Consider the following 18,781-nt stretch of genomic DNA (forward strand, 5'->3'; position numbering starts at 1 on the left):
GAGCAGGGAGAAAAATAACTGTTTAAGAAAACACAACACTAATAATGATAAGGCTTAAAGATCCATGATAAGGGCTGACTATTTTCCTACTAATTGCCAGATCAGTGCCAGGGGTGTTCTGCAGACAGTGTACTCTCCTGTATCAATACATCAGAGTAATCTATTTTCTACCGAACTTCTGCATGACAGGACATGAGTCACTGTTCTTCACTTTTTCCTCCATTTTTAAAATAACATTCATGTTTCTGTGCCTTATGAAGATTAATTAATCAGTAATTTTAAATATCTTCAAGATATTCTGAAGGTTATATAATTGGCATTAGGTACTTCTTTACATTTAGTTAGCTAGAATGAAAAAATTCACTGCTGATTATTAAATACTTAGATAGTCAGCTCTACATCCAAAAATATCAGTCAATAAATTATCAAAAATATATATACCTAAAAAATGTATATCAATATATCCCTCCCAGGCACATAATATTGCCATTATCAGAGACAAGATCCGTCTGACCCAGTATAGCTGATCTCATGAAACATGTTCTCATGTTTCAGGACTTCCAATTTATGTTCCTAAGAATTTTGCAAGTTAAAGGTCATACATCTTAATGAGTCACTTAGTGGCTTTTGGCAATCCCTTGTTTCATTAATTATGTTGAATATTTTGTAAGAATGGATTGTAAGAGCTTGATTTAAGATAAAAAACAAGTTTCAAATGTTTAATAGTAAAATATATATATCAAACAAGGAACGCCTCTTTTTACTAGATGACAGACCCATTGGATTTATACAGGTTACTGTTCAAAGTGAGAAAAATGATGCTCAGTTGGATGGCAGCAGGATCATTCAGACCTATATTACTGCTATCAGATAAACCAGGACTGTTATTGTGAGCAAGGATTATAACCTGGGATGTATTTGTGCACCGTAAGGTAGAAGAATAATGATTTCCTTCTATACATGGGAAACCAAAGTGCAGAAAAGCACAAACTTCCTCAGGGTAACACAAACAGCACTGACAGAGGTGAACTCCCAAGATTTTCAGGTTGATAACTGGCCTATATATTTAGCTTCTGAATTAAAATGTAACTCAGCTTGCCATCTAAAGTCAGCTGTTACAGGATAATTTTATTAAAATGAGATGGGAATGGAACTCCGAACTCTAAGTGATTATTATATTTTTATAGGAAAGTGTGAACCAGATATGATCATGGTGATTAAAAAAGACCTTTTCTATACCAGTCAGAAGTCTTCCGCTAAGTACAAGCATATAAGAACCCCTAATAGTGGTGTGTCATCTTTAATTGGTCTTAGAGAAAGGGTGATGTGACACCACTCAAAATAGGGAAGCACATAAAAAATAAATTCAATCTTATTAATTGTTTATTCAATCTTTTAACACTAGAACAAGTAGACATGCCAATAACTATCGATAGCAGCCAATTTAAAATTGCCACAGCATACTACAGTGTTTCCTAACGAACACGTCAAATTCACTAACATTCAGAATACTATCTTTACTGAATCTAAGGAATAAATATGCATATAATAAGTGCACTCCTCATTATTAGGTACAGAGTGATATATTTTTTAAGAATTTTAATTTTATGTCCTGGAGACATAGCAAGTATTTTATGTTCCTGATGTCAAGTGAACATGGGAGAGTTTCATATTAATTTTACCATTTTTAAAAGGATTGTAAAGCTTACATAGCTACAGAGAAAGGGCTTGAAGTATGTGGTCTGGATGTAAACTGACCAAAAAACTGACCAAAATACCCCTTTTTAATTTATTTATGATTTACACCAATCTCTTGATTCTTTGAAGTCTGACCTACAATTATTTAACTGTAGGATTTAGCAAGACACTTCTGCTAAAGAATGCAAGGGGTGAATGCTGCTTTTGCTTTGAAACGTGACATTGATTATTGTCTTCCCATTACAACCAGATTGAGTGCAAGCTACAGTCAACCTAAATAAAGCTCACCAAAACAGTGTCATTTTAAATGATGCACATCTAAAGAAGCTAATGAATGAGATGACTTCTTTCTTACTGTTCCATTCAGCTCAGAGAGAATCACAGCCAGCCTGGAGAAACTGCTAATGAAAGTTAACCGCCTTTTTAAAAATAGAAATCCCAGCTTGAATCTAATGCCTGTGCCTCTGTGGAGTCTGAAGAGAATGGAAATGTAGCTATAAGTAATTTTTGGAAAGACATCACTGAATTACAGTGTTTGCTGATATTCAATAAGCCAATATAAGCCCTTTTGAAGGACTCTCTATACCTCTCTGTGATAAGGAGCTTTATCTGTTGAAAAAAGAAAGAGGAAGTTAAATCCCTGTGTCCTGTTACCATGGTGGGAATTGTATGTGTGGGATTTAACATAAGAAACTGCAAAGGGAACAAAGTGCTACACAAGGCTCAGAAAACATTTTTTTTTAACTTATTCCATACAATTCATATTGTGGGAAGTTTCATTTCAATTGGAAAAGGAAATCCTTCATGAAAAGAATATTTTTTTCTGAATGGTTAAAATCTTAAACAATTTATTTTTGCTTCAGGCTCTTATAATGAATGATTCCAACCTCTTAGATCACAATCAGGACCTAATGAATTGCTATGGATTCTGTATACACGTTCATCTCTCTCAGCCTCACACAGTTTGGATGAACATACACTATCCCTACATGTGTGTTGAAATCAATCTGAGTCCTTTTGAGGACAAGAATTTGTAAAATCAGGCACAATCATGGTTTTAAGAAGTATGTACCTAACAAGCAAAGAGCACTAGTAAGGAGGTGGAGGAACGTAAAGCGTACCAATTAACTATGCCTAGCAAAGTCAAAGCGGGAATAAACAAAAACTATGTGCTGTGTGTGTGCTGGTAAAGAGGGATGATACATGATCCACAAAGGACCCTATAAATGCCTCCATTTTTTCAGTGCATAATACTGTTCAAAATGTAGGTCACATTTCCTTTACTATTCTTCATTTTAACCATTCCTACATACACATGAAAACACAGAACACAATGACCCGCCATCTTCTGCAGCAGAAGACCCTTGTTCTGGTGGATCACAGGAGATCCAAGAGATTAACTCATCTGGCTGACCTTGGAGCAACCCTGTGTAAATTTCCACCATTAATACAAGTACCTGTACGTAAATTCATACACAAAATTATGTACCTCTAACTTTAAATCAGGTTCTGAGTTATGAGCTGGAAATCATATATCAATTTGTTCATATCGAAAGAAAGCACAGTGTAAAGTGCAAAGTGAAGCAAAAGAGTGGTCTCACATAGTAATTCTAGTGGATGAAGGATTGCATGACCTTATCAGGCAGAATCTCTTACTTCCTCATTCTAGGCACTATGTTTTGTGCCTTTTAGAAAGCAAAGGCTCTCTTTAAGAGAAATGAAATATTGATTTTAGGTTCTAGCTAGACTCCATTAAGATGCTCTTTTAAGTCACATTTTGTCTGCAAAGAGTGGAGTTTTATGAACATAAATCAGTTTTCTAATACCCGTAAGTGAGCTTTTCATAAGCACCCAGAAATAATTCACCCAGCTTCCCTGTGCATCAATAGAACTTGACTCGTAGCTTTCTTATGCACTTTCAAAAAACCTTACCTGCAAGTCTGGTATTGAATGTATCAATGATGACTAAGTTATACTACAGACAGCCCGTGTGTTTCTGAATACAGCAGCAATAGAAACAACACTGTGAAAAAAAAAAGACAATCAATAACTCACAGAGCAGTTCCCTGTGTGTTGAAAGCAGATGGTTTGAAAGTGTATTTGAATAAAGAACGAACTTCACTGTGATACATGGTTTGGGATCACAGAATCACAGAATCTTCATGGTTGGAAAGGACCCTTAAGATCACCGAGTCCAACCAAACAACCTACAATCTCTGCCACTAGAGCACTTCCCTGCTCCTGCTGGCCACACTATTCCTGATACAAGCCAGAATGCTGTTGGCCTTCTTGGCCACCTGGGCACACTGCTGGCTCATGTTTAGCTGGCCGTCCACCAGCACCCCCAGGTCCTTTTCTGCTGGGCAGCTTTCCAGCCACTTTTCCCCAAGCCTGTAGCGTTGCTTGGGGTTGTTGTGACCAAAATGCAGGACCTGGCACTTGGCCTTGTTAAACCTCATACAGTTGGCCTTGGCCCATGGATCCGGCCTGTCCAGGTCCCTCTGTAGAGCCTTCCTACCCTCAAGCAGATCAACACTCCCACCTAGTTTGGTGTCGTCTGCAAACTTACTGAGGGTGCACTCAAGCCCCTCATCTAGATCATTGATAAAGATATTAAACAAAACTGGCTCCAAAACTGTCCCCTGAGGGACACCACTGGTGACCGGCCGCCAAGAGGATTTCACCCCATTAATCACAGCTCTCTGGGCACAGCCATCCAGCCAGTTTTTAACCCAGCGAAGAGCACACTTGTCTATGCCATGATTCGCCAGCTTCTCCAGGAGAATGCTGTGGGGGACGGTGTCAAAGGCCTTACCAAAGTCCAAATGCTTCTGGGTCTGTTAGCTCTGTCTACACTGCCAGATGCACCAGCCCTCAGACTCCAAAAGGTGCTTTAACACAACAGACCAGCAGCCTAGATCGCTGCAAAACACATGAAATGGGGGACCAGCACTTACACCTCAAAGGGGCCCTTGGCCAGGGCCTGGTCATCCTGGCTTGGGTCCTGAGCCAAGGCAGTGCTCCATCCTACTCTGCGTGAAGGTCAGTCCTGGAAATCAAATTAACAGTAAGAAACTGCTGATTCCCTGCTAACTTCACTCTTTGAATGCTCCAAAGTTTTACTGGCAATTCTGTCCAGTTACCTACTTCTGGGAGGGGAGGGAGCAGATTCCAGGTGGCCAGGTCGGCCTTGAGGGAAGCAGAACAATACCCAGAGAAACCCACTTCGCTTAAAGAAGGGGAAAAACCCATGTGGTCTGCAGTGGGGCAGTATTTATTTGGGAAGGGAGGATTTCTTTAAAAGTAATTTAACAGACAATATATCCAGGTCTTCAGGCTTTTTCCATGGGCAAAAGTAGTACTCTTTACAACATTTTTTACCTGCTACCAGTTAGAAACACATTCGATAATGACCTTATGCGAAGATCATACATTTCTTACATACAAACAACCCCTGATCAGCAAAACTTCAAGGTTAAGCAGACATTAAAGGACATTTTTTCAGTGAGGAGTCAGGAACAGTTTTATTTTTCAGCAATTACGATTTGACATTACTGGTGCCATACTGTTATGGTGGTACTGTGCTTTCTTAGGATTTGCATCATAATTGAAAAATAGTACATATGTGTAGAAATTTGCTATATTCTGCTCTATTGGGAATAAATACAAAGGTGAAGAAATTATTTTTTTCCCCTCAAAAAGGCATAAACAAAGGCATTCACTTCCTTGATCATATAAACACTTATACACATCTTTACAGCATTCCCCTGGAGATAGCTTTCACCTGTCTAGATGTACACAGGCCTGCAGAGATTGTTACACCTGCTTCTGATACAGAGTTTGACCCTGCTGAATAAAGACAATAACTGTTGCCCAGACTGGCACTTCTCTAAGGCCACATCCTGACAGCATCCTGAATGCTTCCCCGGGCAGTACAACTGAATCCCTTCAGAACAATGTGAGCAGTGAGCAGCACAGAGCAAAAGGGTTTCAAGGGCTTGAAGAAAGAAAGGAGACTTTCAAAATACACAAAAAGAAAAAACAATGCTTTTCCCCAGTTCAGCGGAGTCTGCAGTCAGGCCATCAGTCTCATTAAAACCTCAGGAGAGAATAATCGTTGTGCACACTCATTATGCGAACACTGCTCCTCTGGGCTTCTGCCCGCATTTGCAGGGGGGGGAAGGAAGCTGGTGGATAAAATAAACCAGTGCAAATCTCTCTCATTACACCGCAACAAGAGTTCAAATCTATGTATTCAAGAACACACGCGAACAAAGAGTATATGCGTGATTTCCTTCCCCTTTGCTCCCTATTGTCCTCCTGTGTGAAAGAGAGCATCACCACCGATACTGAAGGGTGTGATACTTTTCCATAGCTGTCCCTCCGGTAAGAAAACATAAAGTTCTTGGCCTCTGGCTACAGATTAATTCATGTGTAATGAATCTTTTTTTAAAAAAAGATATTACAGGAAGAAGTGATTATACAGTCCTATCTTGTCTAGTCAGTGTTTTCAGCAAAGCAAATTGACCTGTTCTCTACAGATACTTTCATGGTCTTTAGACTAACTGAGCAACCTTCCTTTAGAATGAAAATTTTATTCTCTTCCCTGGGATTTATCCAGTTCTGAACACACCGACTACCTGAATTGCCTGTCATTGGGATTTAGCTCTCCTGCAGTATAACTCTAGACCCAAGCCAGTGTTATGGAGAAAAAATTCTCACTGTTTATCCAAACGTACAGATCCATGCATCCACAGATACACACAAGTACTGTATGCTCATTAGCGTGATTCCTGTTTGTTGTCTGCAGCACACATGTCCCAAACAGCCTTTAGCTCTCCCTGGAGCTGCGCTTACACATGTGAAAAACTCAGGGTATCTCACGCAGAGGAAACTGTAAATAGCTTTAAAAGCCACTCATGCACCATACTGTCCTGGAGCATCAATCTGAACTATTCAAGCATCTTTCTTTCCCAACATCAGCATGGACTTTCAGGCGTAAACCAAAGGCTTCTCTTAACAACTTTACCTAAGTGTGCCCAGTTTCTCAAGATTTTATCTTCCAATGACTAATAGTTTACCTCTTTTTAGGGTGAGTCCCTGCTGGAAAAAAGCCGCCGCTGTTGGAGCTATATATTAGAATGAGGAGAGGACCCCAGCAAGGGCTTGAGCATGCATTGCCATGTGTAGAAGGGAAGCCAGCAGACACTCAGGCATACACAGATGGCTTGCCTGCAACCTTATTTAAATAGCAGCTTCACTGTCCCAATCATGAGCACGGCAGTAATGACAAAGGTAATACAGAAATGCAAACACATTGAGAGGCAACACACCGTGAGGAGGCAGAGAAGCATCAGAACTGAATGAAAATCCACAGTAAAACTAGCCAATTAGTGAAATGCCATCTGTTCATCTAAACTTCACACAAAAGTGGGAAGTTTTCCTGTTAAATGGAATAATTAATTCCTCAGGGTGGGGAAAAATGAGTGACTAGTTGTAATTTTTTCCTCTCTATCTGGAATTTTTTATCATATGAATCATTATGCAATTATTTACCTTGAAAATGCCACTAGGGCAGCCTCCCCCACGGTGCTCTAGCATTTTTGTCTGTATCAATGTTGGATGAAAATTGGCAGGCTCTATTCACTGGACATCAAACATGTTTTTGTTGTGGGTTTGTTTTTTTTTTTACTTCCTTATGCCATCCTTCAGTGCATCTGTGTTAATCTCCTGTCACAGTTCATTTTGTTTTGGGACAGTTTCCCAAGAAGGAAATCAGAGTGAAATGGGGGTGAGTTCCAAGCCAGGCTGGGAGGAGAAGGACCATTACAAGATGATGTGTAATATAGCTTCCAGTAGAAACATGCTCTTGCTTTGGGCTTTCTCAAAGCTTAGCCCAGACTTGCTGAAAAATCTGTAAGTATGGCCTTAATGTTTGCTTTAGAGTGAGCTTTGTTTCCAAGACAAAAGTACCATTAGTTTTTGCTTCCAGACCTGGTGGAAAACAGAATTACTAAACCACTTCTCCCCTTCTCTCTCCTTCTACCCTTTTTGCCTTTATCCTAATGTCAAGACTTTCACAAATTTCAGCAATTTGGCTTCTATTGAGGTCGCACACTTTTAATACAGTTCTCCACAGGCTGTGGATCGTGCCAGCTAGGAATACAGAGTACTTTTTAAAAACTGCTTGTGTGGAGTAAAAAAGAAGACATATGCATCTTCTAAAACCTTGATTGCCCAGTTTCCCTGCTTGCAAGTTTCTTGATGAAGAGAAGCCCTGTTGGCTAATTTATGCCATCTCATTGAGAACAGTATTATTGTTACATTCAATAGCAATATTGCCAATGAATTTGGACCATCAGCTGCGTCCTTCACAGTACACTAGGGCTAAATATTTGTCTTTTATACAGAAGTTGTCTGGAAGTTTTTCTTTGATAAAACATTGTGCTGTGTATCATGATTTGATAGATGCAATGCACAACATTGGTGCTCTTTTGCTGGTTTTGCTGCAAGGAATAAGAAAAGAGTTTTGCAAGGGCGATGTGGTTATGTTTAGATTAAGGCAGTAGTTTAAATTCATGAGTTCCCATCTCTGTGTTTATGTGGCTGTGACTGTTGGCACAGCTGAGTGAAACCTCCAGATAACCCTAAATTGTTTCATACACAGCCTGAGGCAGTCCATGGCTTCAAGTGCCCCAAAAAACTTTAAAGCGCTGAGGATTTCAGTGACAAGCAGAGTCTGACCTCCTGCCTCAGGCTTCTCCCTCAGCTAACTTCTCCGGGAACAGCTTTGAGTGGTGCCGCTCCACGATCAAGGTTTCCAGACACGGTGATAAAGTGTGATAGATGAAGTAATAACGTTCACTGACGTAAGTAATTCGGTATGCGCATTTGACAGCTACCCTGGTATAAAGAAAAGCAAAAATTGATTCCTTTCATTGCATTCATTCTGCCTTTAATATGCCCTAACAACGAGTTGCTGCTATACGAAGCAGAGGTTCCCGCTACACAGCCCTCACTCGCTGACCTCTGCCAACCTCCCTGGCTCTGACTGACTGCTGAACAGCACACGGGACCAGGAGTTAGAGACCAAGAAAATTGCAGCAGCTGGGAGTCCCCACATCGAATCTGTCTGGAAATAAACATGGTAACTGGATATGAGTATGCCTTGGTTGAAGGGATGTAGGAGTGCTTCAGAATAAAGCAACGTCACTCTCAGTTTGCTGTTAACACAGGCAAAGACGGAGTCTCCATCCTGCTAAAGGTTTAACCCTTGCCGTGAGGAATGGCTACAAAGACGAAAGCCCGTTTTTCCTACAGGAAACAGGTACCAAATGGTAGGTGCAGCATTAAGTGCCCCAGTGCAAGCTCACGTCACATCTCCAGTAAAACATTAAGCTGAAAAGATTTACAAGGAAATCTCCCTATATCTCTGGTTTGTAGAAGTGTAGCTCCTTTTCTTCAGGCTTGCCCTCAGTCTAGCAGCTTTCCTTAATCCCTGGAACGGCAGGAAAACAGTCCCCTTGTCATTCCCCTCAGGGATTGTCTGGTCCCTGCTCCAGACGCAAGTTCCTCACGTCTGCTTCCTTTAGGTTGCATTCCCCCAAAACATGTAATTTGTTGTACTAAGCTACACATAAAGCTGTGCGGCTTTGAGTCCCAGTGCTGGCTGCCAGCGTGAAGCCCAGAAGCTCAGCAAGACCAGGGGAAGCTCTCCTAGAGGGACCTCACTCTGGCCGTCCGTGGCAAAGCAACCACTCTAAAAAAGCCTTCTTTTTTGCCTAATTGCAGCCTCCTAAAGGAAAGGTATAGGCAGTAAACAGCAGACAGGCAAAATCCAAGCCACATAGTACATCCCCCACCTAAAGACAGGCCGCAACAACACAGTGCTGGTACGGGGGCATCTCAGTTCTCTGAAGATGGCATCCAGGAGGCTGTCCATATGCCCTACCTCTCCCGTAATTCGAAGCATTTAAATACCACACTGGCAAAACCTTTCCCTCTGCTCCAACCTCATTTTGCAGCCTGGCTGCCTTCAGCTTTTTGCTCTCAAGCAATTGTGCTCATTAGGTGAGATGTTAAAACACTTCTCTTTTCTCAATTAATTTTAGCAGGAGTATGCACTTACCATGCTTTAATGCTACTGTATAACCGTGTAAAATCATTTTCATCATGCATGATTCTGAAATAGTAACAAGAAATGAAAATCCCTATTACGGCAAGTGTCATCATTTTTTCAGACTTCCTAATGATGATGAGCAAACTCCAGAGCTGGGGAAACCTGGTCTTGCCAAGTTGTGTGCAGTGATTGCTAGTGAGGTAGGAAAAGAGCATTCTGTGCCTCTCAGCCCCAACAAAATCTCAGACTGGAGCCAGGTGTAGAGGCATCTTCCTGGGACTCATGTGTCTATGTGAGATTCAGACCCCTCAGCAGAGCAATTGCCTTCAGGAATTCAGTGCTTGGGGCACCCCTATGCAAACAAAACGATTCACTCATAGAATATTAGCAGGCTTAATAGCGCTTTCCATGGTATAAGAAGCCAATTTTCAGGGTGTGATTTGCTATTATTTAGCAGATGGGTGATATTTCTACAACAATAGGATGGAAAAAAGGGTAACAATAATATGAAAATAACTAAGTCCCTTTATTGGCTTGTTAACCATTTTAATTTTAAAATGAATTTCCACTTAAAGCCATCTCAAAGGGCATTAGCAGTGTTCATCTATTAATACTGTCAGTAACATTTAGGATCTGATAGTAGGAAAGCCCTGAAGGATGAGTAATGTAAATTGCAAAAGGAGACAATTCTGCTTAGTTAATGTTAGGCAAGTTCAAACTCTTCCAAAGTTCATAGGTATTCCTGTTCAGAGTTCTGTCGGAAACTGTTTCTAAATATATAGGAATTTAGACAGGGAGTTTTCCATTAGTTATGAATATTGTCAAGTACCAGGTCCCAAGACATATATTATGCTAGCTATTTCTTTACCCAGTTTTAAAGTTTCACAGTTAGACTGACAACTAATCAAAACTTCATATAGCATGCTGTTAACAAGAAATACTGTAAACTGTAATCTGAGTTGGAATTAATTTTTTTGTTTGCCATAAAAATGTTACCTTCCTGTTTTTATAGACCCTTTACTTGTGCTCTGAATAGCAGCAGAAGAGCTGTCTCAGCATCAAGGTTGTTTTCAAAAAACAAATTGGCTTCCAGGTGCAGATGCATTTGCCTGCCTGTTAAATTCCAGGTACTGTGGCATTTCCACTGGCAGCAGCTTTACAGTACTGAGGGAGTATGGAGATGGTGCTGAGCACGTGCATCACTCAGAGCACCAAAGGTTAACCCCAGAAAGTGGATAAAGCGGCATCACTTTGCGAGCCATTAAATTGCTTTGACATGATTGGATTTGTTTCACTTGCATATGGTGCTTTGTTCAAGCCAAGATGACCATTTGGGTCAGGTAAAGATCTAGGAGCGTGGTTTTGAAATTTCTCATCACTGAAGAAACTTAACATGACAGCCCAGATCCCAGGAAGATCTCACAAGCAAATCAAGAGTAGCAACAACCGCTGACAAAAGTAAGAGCTGCAGCAGTGCAAACCAAGTTGAACGAAATAAAAAAACCCTGGGTTGACTGTAAGACTGTAAGAAAAAAACAGACAGTTGGCTGTAAAAAACATTTTTACAGTGTCATTCACTTCAGAGCTAAATTCTACTCTCTTGAAATCTTGAAGTTTCTGGAATCAATACATACCAAGAGGTTGGGAAGTAGCTGTGTAGATGTCTCAGTACACTTTCCTCTCAAGTACTGGTTTATCTCACTAAACCTAGAAAAGTTACTTCTTCTCTCAGAGCACTTAGCTCTTCTAAAATTGCTTGTGTTATGATTTGCTATAAATTCCAAGTGATAAAGGGGTTTGTATCTAAATTCGGTTTATTTTATGACACTAGAGGCCACAGAAGTGCGTGTTGTACGGCAGTATGATACTAACATTTTAATAATAGCTCTTTCAGTAGTGATGCAACCTAAATTGTGACCCAGGTTTAGTTTAAGAGACATTATTTCAGTGGCAAGGACATCTGTTGTATACCACCACCATGAAAAGTTCTTGAAGGAAAAGCTATTACTCCTTTTCTGATGACATTTGAAGCATAAAAGACACAGCACTAAAGACACTGGAGGTGTCACTGGAAATTCTTTGTTCACTGGAAATTCTTCGTTTACTGGAATTTCATGGCAGCTTTTTTCCTCACCTATTTAACATGCCAGCGTTGTTTCTTTCACAGATAATTTTATGACTGAGGATTCCTGTTGGCATCTGGCCTTTGGATTAGCTGAAACTAAAAGGGGTGGAAAGTAGTTAATTTCTTCTTATATTGATCATTGCAATAACCATATTTTAATTAACAAATAAGCAAAACAGTCCTCAAGCCTGTCAAGACTTGTAGCAGTGCTGATAGGAGGGGATGCGTGCCATTAAGGCTTTCTCTTCAGACAGAAGCAGCTCCGGGAGCGTTAGGAGTGCAGGGGCTGTGGGTGTCTTCTCTGCGTTAATGACCCCGCTGATCCTAGTGGAGACAAACAACAGAATGTCTTTTCCATCTTTATCCATCGGAAACAGCTTTTGGGAATGGTGGCACATGCCTGTTCCCAGGTTAAACAGTAAGTGGAAGGCAAGCAGTTCAGGAATTAGTGTAGTCTAGACTTAATTGAGGAGAAATTACATTTTCTTCTTTATTTTCCTTTAATTAAACAAATTATTAAAATCGTACAGTTTTAATTGTGGTTGTGGGAACAGGAATATGATGTTTCACTGCAAGTAATTGTTGTATTACTCTAAATGCATCATCTTTGTGAAGTCTACTACTAAAAAATTAATTTCCTGGAAGAGATGATAGATACAATTTACCTAAGCTAGGATAGGAAATAATTATTCTGCAACAGGATCAGAACTCTCTTTACATTTCTTTGGAACTTTTTATCCAGTATGACCATGAGCTGTCTGAGACAATTCTGTGTGGAAGAGCGCATAATATTTCTAACGTGATTTGTGACCAGTGTATGTACTGTAAAGACATTAATGCTAACGATGTAACTCCATTTATTTCAGGCACTGTTGAATCAACCATTAAGCAATATAACAAACTAGTAGTGAGATGGGAGTAGTACTAGATGTAAATAACAGAGGAGGGAGCTTCCTGCTCTGTGACACCAAGGTTTTCAGCAGTCCTGGGTACGACTTGCTATTAGTATAAAAGAGTGTTTGTACCAGGTAAGATCTGAGAGTCTTGTGATGGCTGTGGCTTGTTCGACTCTGGAAGCCTTAATAAGCCATAATAGAAAGCAAGGTAACTTACAGAGAAGACGCTTTTATTTCTCTAGAAAGACTCAATATGCAACAATGGAAAGAGAGTAGAAGACTATGGCTGTCCCAAAGTAGCTAAAATCAGCTTCTCGATATCACACTCATTTTGTCCACGTAGAATCCTAAAATAACCGTTTTCTCCCCAATATTTTCCCCATGAATTTGCAGCAATCTACAGAAAAACAAAGAAGAAAAAATATCAATTTTTAATTTTAAAGCAGTATTTAAAAATGCAAGGATTAAAATGCAAAATGAATCTTTTGTGTTAGTTTCCTTTTTAAGAAACAGTTTCTCAGATTTGGTACACTGAGAATCAGAATGCATATTTTTCTGATTTATAATCATTTGTACCTTTTTTTTTTTTGATCAAAATTTCAGTTCCAAAACCAGGGCCAATAAAAATGGAATACCATTTCTACAAGGCAGTTTGATAAATTGAAGTTGAAATCATTAGATAATTCAACTATTGTCTGGAGAAAGTGGACATCGAAACAACAGTGATCAAACTTCCAATTACAACTAATCTGTTAATGAGATACCCAAGATACAAAAAAGCTGACTTTTAATAAATTAGGTTTCATTTAGGTAGCTATTGATATACTGAGCAATTTAGTTTCTAATGAAGTCGGCAGAAGTTTTGCCCTAGATGTCAGTGAAACTACCTACCATAAACCCTGCCATCAGCTATGTAAACTCCAAATTACCTTCTACTGAACACAGGAATGAGATGAGCTGTTAATCATAATCAAAGAGATAAATTTGACTTACTCTAAATGGCTGAAAGACAATGTTTATTTTTTTTTCTGATAGCTTGATAGCATATGCTAACGTTTAAATAGGTAGCTTGCTTTTCTGAATGTTTTAGCAAATAATATTATTTATTTGCAGGCATCAAAAAGAACCGAGTCTTCATGGGAAATCTGAATAACATTTAAGATTTTGAGTAAGATTTGAGACAGAAAAGACAGTGTAGGAAAAACCACAGATATAGATGGGAGATCAGATGAAACAGGCTTTGAAATTGAGGTAGATGATGTTGCAGTTCAAGGGTCAGCATGATAAAAGTTGCCAGAAAGGGCAGGACACTTTAAGGTGAAGGAAAAAAAAACAGACACAGAGAAAGTGAATGAAAGGGAAGAAGTTGTTTTCAGATAATCTGTGTTGTAGATATTTTTTTCTTCTGCCTCAAAACACAGTGCTAAGGATTCACTTACCCAGAACTTCTGTTTCTGGCCATTTTTGTCAGCTAGTGCTCCCCACCTGTTACAAGAGATGGTGCTAGTGAGACCTTTGATGCATAAGTTCATATTTTGTAGCTTTAAACACGCAACCAGAAAAGAAAACTTGTCTTAGTTGTCCTAATACCAGTATCAGAACAAAGCATGACTGATAGATGCCTCCATGTTTAAATAACTCTGCTGCTGATGAAAATGAAGATAAGTATCTTGCTAGCCACAAACCAAATTGCCATTAGGGACTACAAAAACTTAACGCAAATGTAGTTTTAGTTTGTCATTGCAAACACCTGTTTTCATTGACAGAATCTCTCCCCTGGAGAGCTTGCCAGCTGAACTGAACTGAACTGTGTAGGAGCATTGGTGTTTATGTGAACACATTTCTTCAATTCATCTGAAGATCCCTAGGAACATTTTTGTTAAAGATCTCATTCAACACCTTTACAAAAATAGCTGGTGAGTTGGGACTGAAAATGTCCCCAGCTTTTCTCAGCTCAAATTAAATTGTTGACAACCTAATCTGTTTTACTGCACAGTGCGGGGGATGACTTGTAAGCTTACTTGATGTTTCTTTGACATCTTTGAGGACACGCTAAATGTTGCAGCAATATCCCTGAAACCACACAAGAGATTGTCTCTGCCTGACAGGTGATAGGACTTTCATAATTGTGTTACAGCTGAGCTGCACAGTCCTCTGAGTTGTTAAGCAGTAGAAGTTTCGAGGCCATCATCTGGATGTAGTTCAATGAGCAAAAGCTGCACTGCGCACCGTAGGTAGCTAGATCTATATGGTATGTCTACTGATTGCTTAAATAGCTCTGTCTTGTTTTGCACTTGTACCATGAATGCTTGTCTAGTTACTATTCACAGGTCATGATACTTGGGTGCCTATAAAAGGGCACAAATAAACAGAAAACCAAAGATGTGAACTTGTACAGGTTTTTTCCACAGTATAAAGTTAATACTAGAACATACAGAGTGCCATTGACAGGGTGTTTATGAGTTTATATCCCACCAATGCCACGTGTTTGAGCTGTATTTGCAGTGCTCCATTCACTTTGAAAGGCAGGCAGCAAAAATATGAAAAATCCCATGCTGTGAATTGGGAAATTAGTAATTTTGTGTCATCTTTGTAAAAAAATTTGAACATCCGCAGTGGCATCAGCTCTTCCTTGTTAACAGTGAACCGTAATGTATATGGAACACCTGCATTTCCAGCCAAAGGGAAAAAAAACCAAGACAAATCAGTGACTAGCAGAGGTGAAGTCTGGATTACAGTTGCAAGCACTAATTGTAGCTACTGCTCATTAAATGCAAGGAATCACAAAAACAATGTTGGTCATAATGACCATTGAATGTAATTGTTTTTTAAAAAGGCCTCATGATGCTTTTTCTTTGAATTACCACATGAAAGTTCAGGGATTATTAATAATCTTCGCCATTTCTTTGTGGAATATATTTCAGATACAATCTGTCATGGTCACAAATTAAAAAAAAAATTAATTAAAAAATATAATAGGCTAACTGATTTCATATCAGATTCAGATTTACTTTTTTCCTCATGACCATTTGACTAAAAAAAATTACATCAGCTGCAGTGTGAAAGTCCAATATTTACATCAACCTTAAAGGCAGAGGAAAATTGCCTTGAATTTATATTCAGGTATGCCTGCATTCAGTACCATACATTATCTCTCCCACTTGTTTCTGCAGGATGACAACCAGTTTCTGCAGACTTACGTTTCCATGATTAAATATTTTTCTAACATTTGTTATTTTCTAAAAAAGGAGTCAACTTCTAGTTTCATATACTGATAGGAATTTATTGATTCTCAGAAATGTTTCTAAATGGAAGAAAACTTAGAAATCAAAACAGAAAAGGATCCTTTCTTATCCTTGTCTATAACATAGACATGAATTTAATTTCCCGCGTTTTGTTCCATCATGGTCGGATACAAACAGAGGTACTTGACATATTCGCATGTGATCTTACAGTTTAGAAAAAAGAGCTGCTTACTCAGTAATCCATGCCCATGGGCATTCATCCAGATACTCTAAATTAAAATACATTAAAGTAAAGTATACGAGAGTGCAGCCAGCAGGTCAAGACAAGTGACTAATCCCCATTATTCAGGACCTGCCATTCTGTGTCCAGAGCACTGTGCCCAGTTTTGGGCTTCCCCATACAGGAAAGCCATCGACAGGCTGGAATAAGACCAGCAGGAGTCCACTGAAATGTTTGGGATCTGGAGCACATGATGCACAAGGAGAGGCAGAGGGAGGTGGCTTTTTTCAGGCCTCAGGAGAGGTAGCTCAGGGGAGATCTATTTGTTGTCTTCTGCTTGACAAAGGGCACTTATAGAGAAGACAGAGCAGACCCTCCTGATACATGCACAGCCAATGGTCAGATGATGACAGTCACTTTTTTTAGTAAGGGAAATTAAATTGGACATAAGAGAAAAAAGTATTTTACAAGCATGTTTAGGCACTACTGAAGTGAGAGGTTGTGGAATATCTGTCCTGAGAGATACACAAAACACAACCTGAGAAGCCCCATGAACCTTTACTGTGAAGGTGGCTCTGCTTTGAGCTGAGGGATTAAATTAGATGACCTTCAGAGATCCCTGCTAACCTAATGTATTTAATGATCTGAGCGACTTGATCTAAATGACACTGGGCACAGAGGGCACAGAGCAGTTGGACCAAACAATTTAGGCCACAGAGAGTTGGACCAAACAAATTCCAGCCTCAGTTTGTCTACAGTTCTATGAATTATCAAATTTTGTATTCAATGTGTAGAGCTTGTGTAACAGTTTAATAACAAATTATACTAATAGAATGTGATGGGGCAAGTCATTTTCCCTTTTTTTTTTTTTTTATGACTGCAGCCTAAAGAGCAGATAATAAGGTCGATTTACTGTTTACTGATCAAAACCAGTCTTGGGTTTAGTGCATGAATCAGGAGCAGGACATAGCAGGAAATGTGGAACGGAGTGTCATCTTCATAGATGACCTTTCCCGGCAGCAGCTGTGGCATGAGGTCCTAGGCCCATTTACCAAGACTTTCCTAAAACTTGGCACTTGTTTGTTCAGGCTTGTTGCAAACACTGGCTGGGATTCGTCAATTCTCATTGGCTAACACACTTCTCCCAGTCTGAAAAAGCATTCAGCTGTAAGGGAAACAGCTGTTGTTTTGTGAACCACACTCTCTATATATTGCTCAGTGGTGCAGTGCTTGTAGCCGCATGCCAGTTTGATTTGACATCTTGCCTCCGGGAATGAATGCCAGCTCCATCAAGAGCATTTCTGGGGATTTCTTGGCTCATTCATACTAATATAACTTCTAAGGAGGAAGCAATTCTTTCAAAAAACTCCTAGGTGGAAAGTGGTTTTGAAGTAGTATCTTTAGGAAAGGAGGACATATTTTCTAAAATAGATTTCTCAATTTTCTAAAGTAGATTTCTCAGCATAAGTATTGCATTTGATGTTTGCAATTTCTCTTTTTCCCTTTTCCTGCCTATAGAGTTATACTTCAGTAGTTTTCATTTCAGCCTTACTGATGGAATAAATTCATTCTGCATTGTATGCCTTAGTTGCACCTATCAAATATATTATTGCATCCAAGCACAGCTTCCACTTTACACTTAATTTAAGTTTAGATTCCTCAGAGAAAACAAATCTCTAAGTATCCTGTCTGTTGCTAAGCCAGGCATCTGAGGGTGAATTTTCTGAGTTATAAAGAAATATACGATATAAATGATTAATATTAAATTCAGCTTGAATCTTAACTACTGTTTTACTTGCTGGTGTAAGTACTACTCCTTGAAATATGAACAAAGATTGACTGAGAGGAATTTGTTAAAATGATCAGATATTTGTAAATAAATTCAGTGGAAATGTTAACCTTCTAAAACTCTTAGCCATCCACTAGGCTGATGGCATCTGGGTAAACTGGATGGCATCTTATTTCAACAATTCAGAAAATGGTCTTATTTTGAAGAGTTCATGTCCTGTATGTTTTCCTACGTACACAGGACTCTGTACAAATATCTTATGTCCTATATCTGGATAATCTTTGAGATTTGACTTCTTTATTTATTTCATATTTTAAAATAGACATTAGTTACAAAAGTTTATTCGTTAATAAATTAAAAAGGAGCCCTAATGGAAGGCACTATGGGAGTAAAAAGTAACCTGGTGTATTATTGGATGACAACAGTGGGAAGTGATAACATTCCAGATCATCTTCCCTGCAGAGTAACAGTTCAGAGAAAGTGTTGGTTGGTCCCTCAAAATCTTCTAAACCAAAATTTTAAAAAAATTAAGTAACTAGGAGTATAAGCCAAAAGGAGCTAAATAAACCATTGGGGTTTAAATGTGAAACCCATATCACCCACTTCTGTCCCAGAAAAGTGAAAGGTCTGTACAGATTATGAAAGGCACCAGTAGTACAGAGATATTATTAATCAACAAAATTTTTGCT

The 18,781-nt window shown here is 39.2% G+C and overlaps 1 protein-coding gene across 1 annotated transcript in view; it reads right to left on the reverse strand.

The window, feature by feature from the left end:
- Window positions 1-11,623: 11,623 nt before the first annotated feature.
- TINAG (tubulointerstitial nephritis antigen) overlaps window positions 11,624-18,781 on the reverse strand; it is a 48,534-nt gene continuing 41,376 nt past the window's right edge. The window contains exons 10-11 of the mRNA XM_063330298.1: window positions 14,278-14,323; window positions 11,624-13,235 (exon numbers count right to left, since the gene is read on the reverse strand). Coding sequence (XP_063186368.1) covers window positions 13,119-13,235; window positions 14,278-14,323 — 163 coding nt within the window. The 3' untranslated portion in view covers window positions 11,624-13,118. The remainder of the gene's footprint in view (window positions 13,236-14,277; window positions 14,324-18,781) is intronic.

Source organism: Chroicocephalus ridibundus, chromosome 3 (genome assembly GCF_963924245.1).
Source record: "Chroicocephalus ridibundus chromosome 3, bChrRid1.1, whole genome shotgun sequence".
In the NCBI taxonomy this organism is placed as follows: Eukaryota; Metazoa; Chordata; class Aves; order Charadriiformes; family Laridae; genus Chroicocephalus; species Chroicocephalus ridibundus.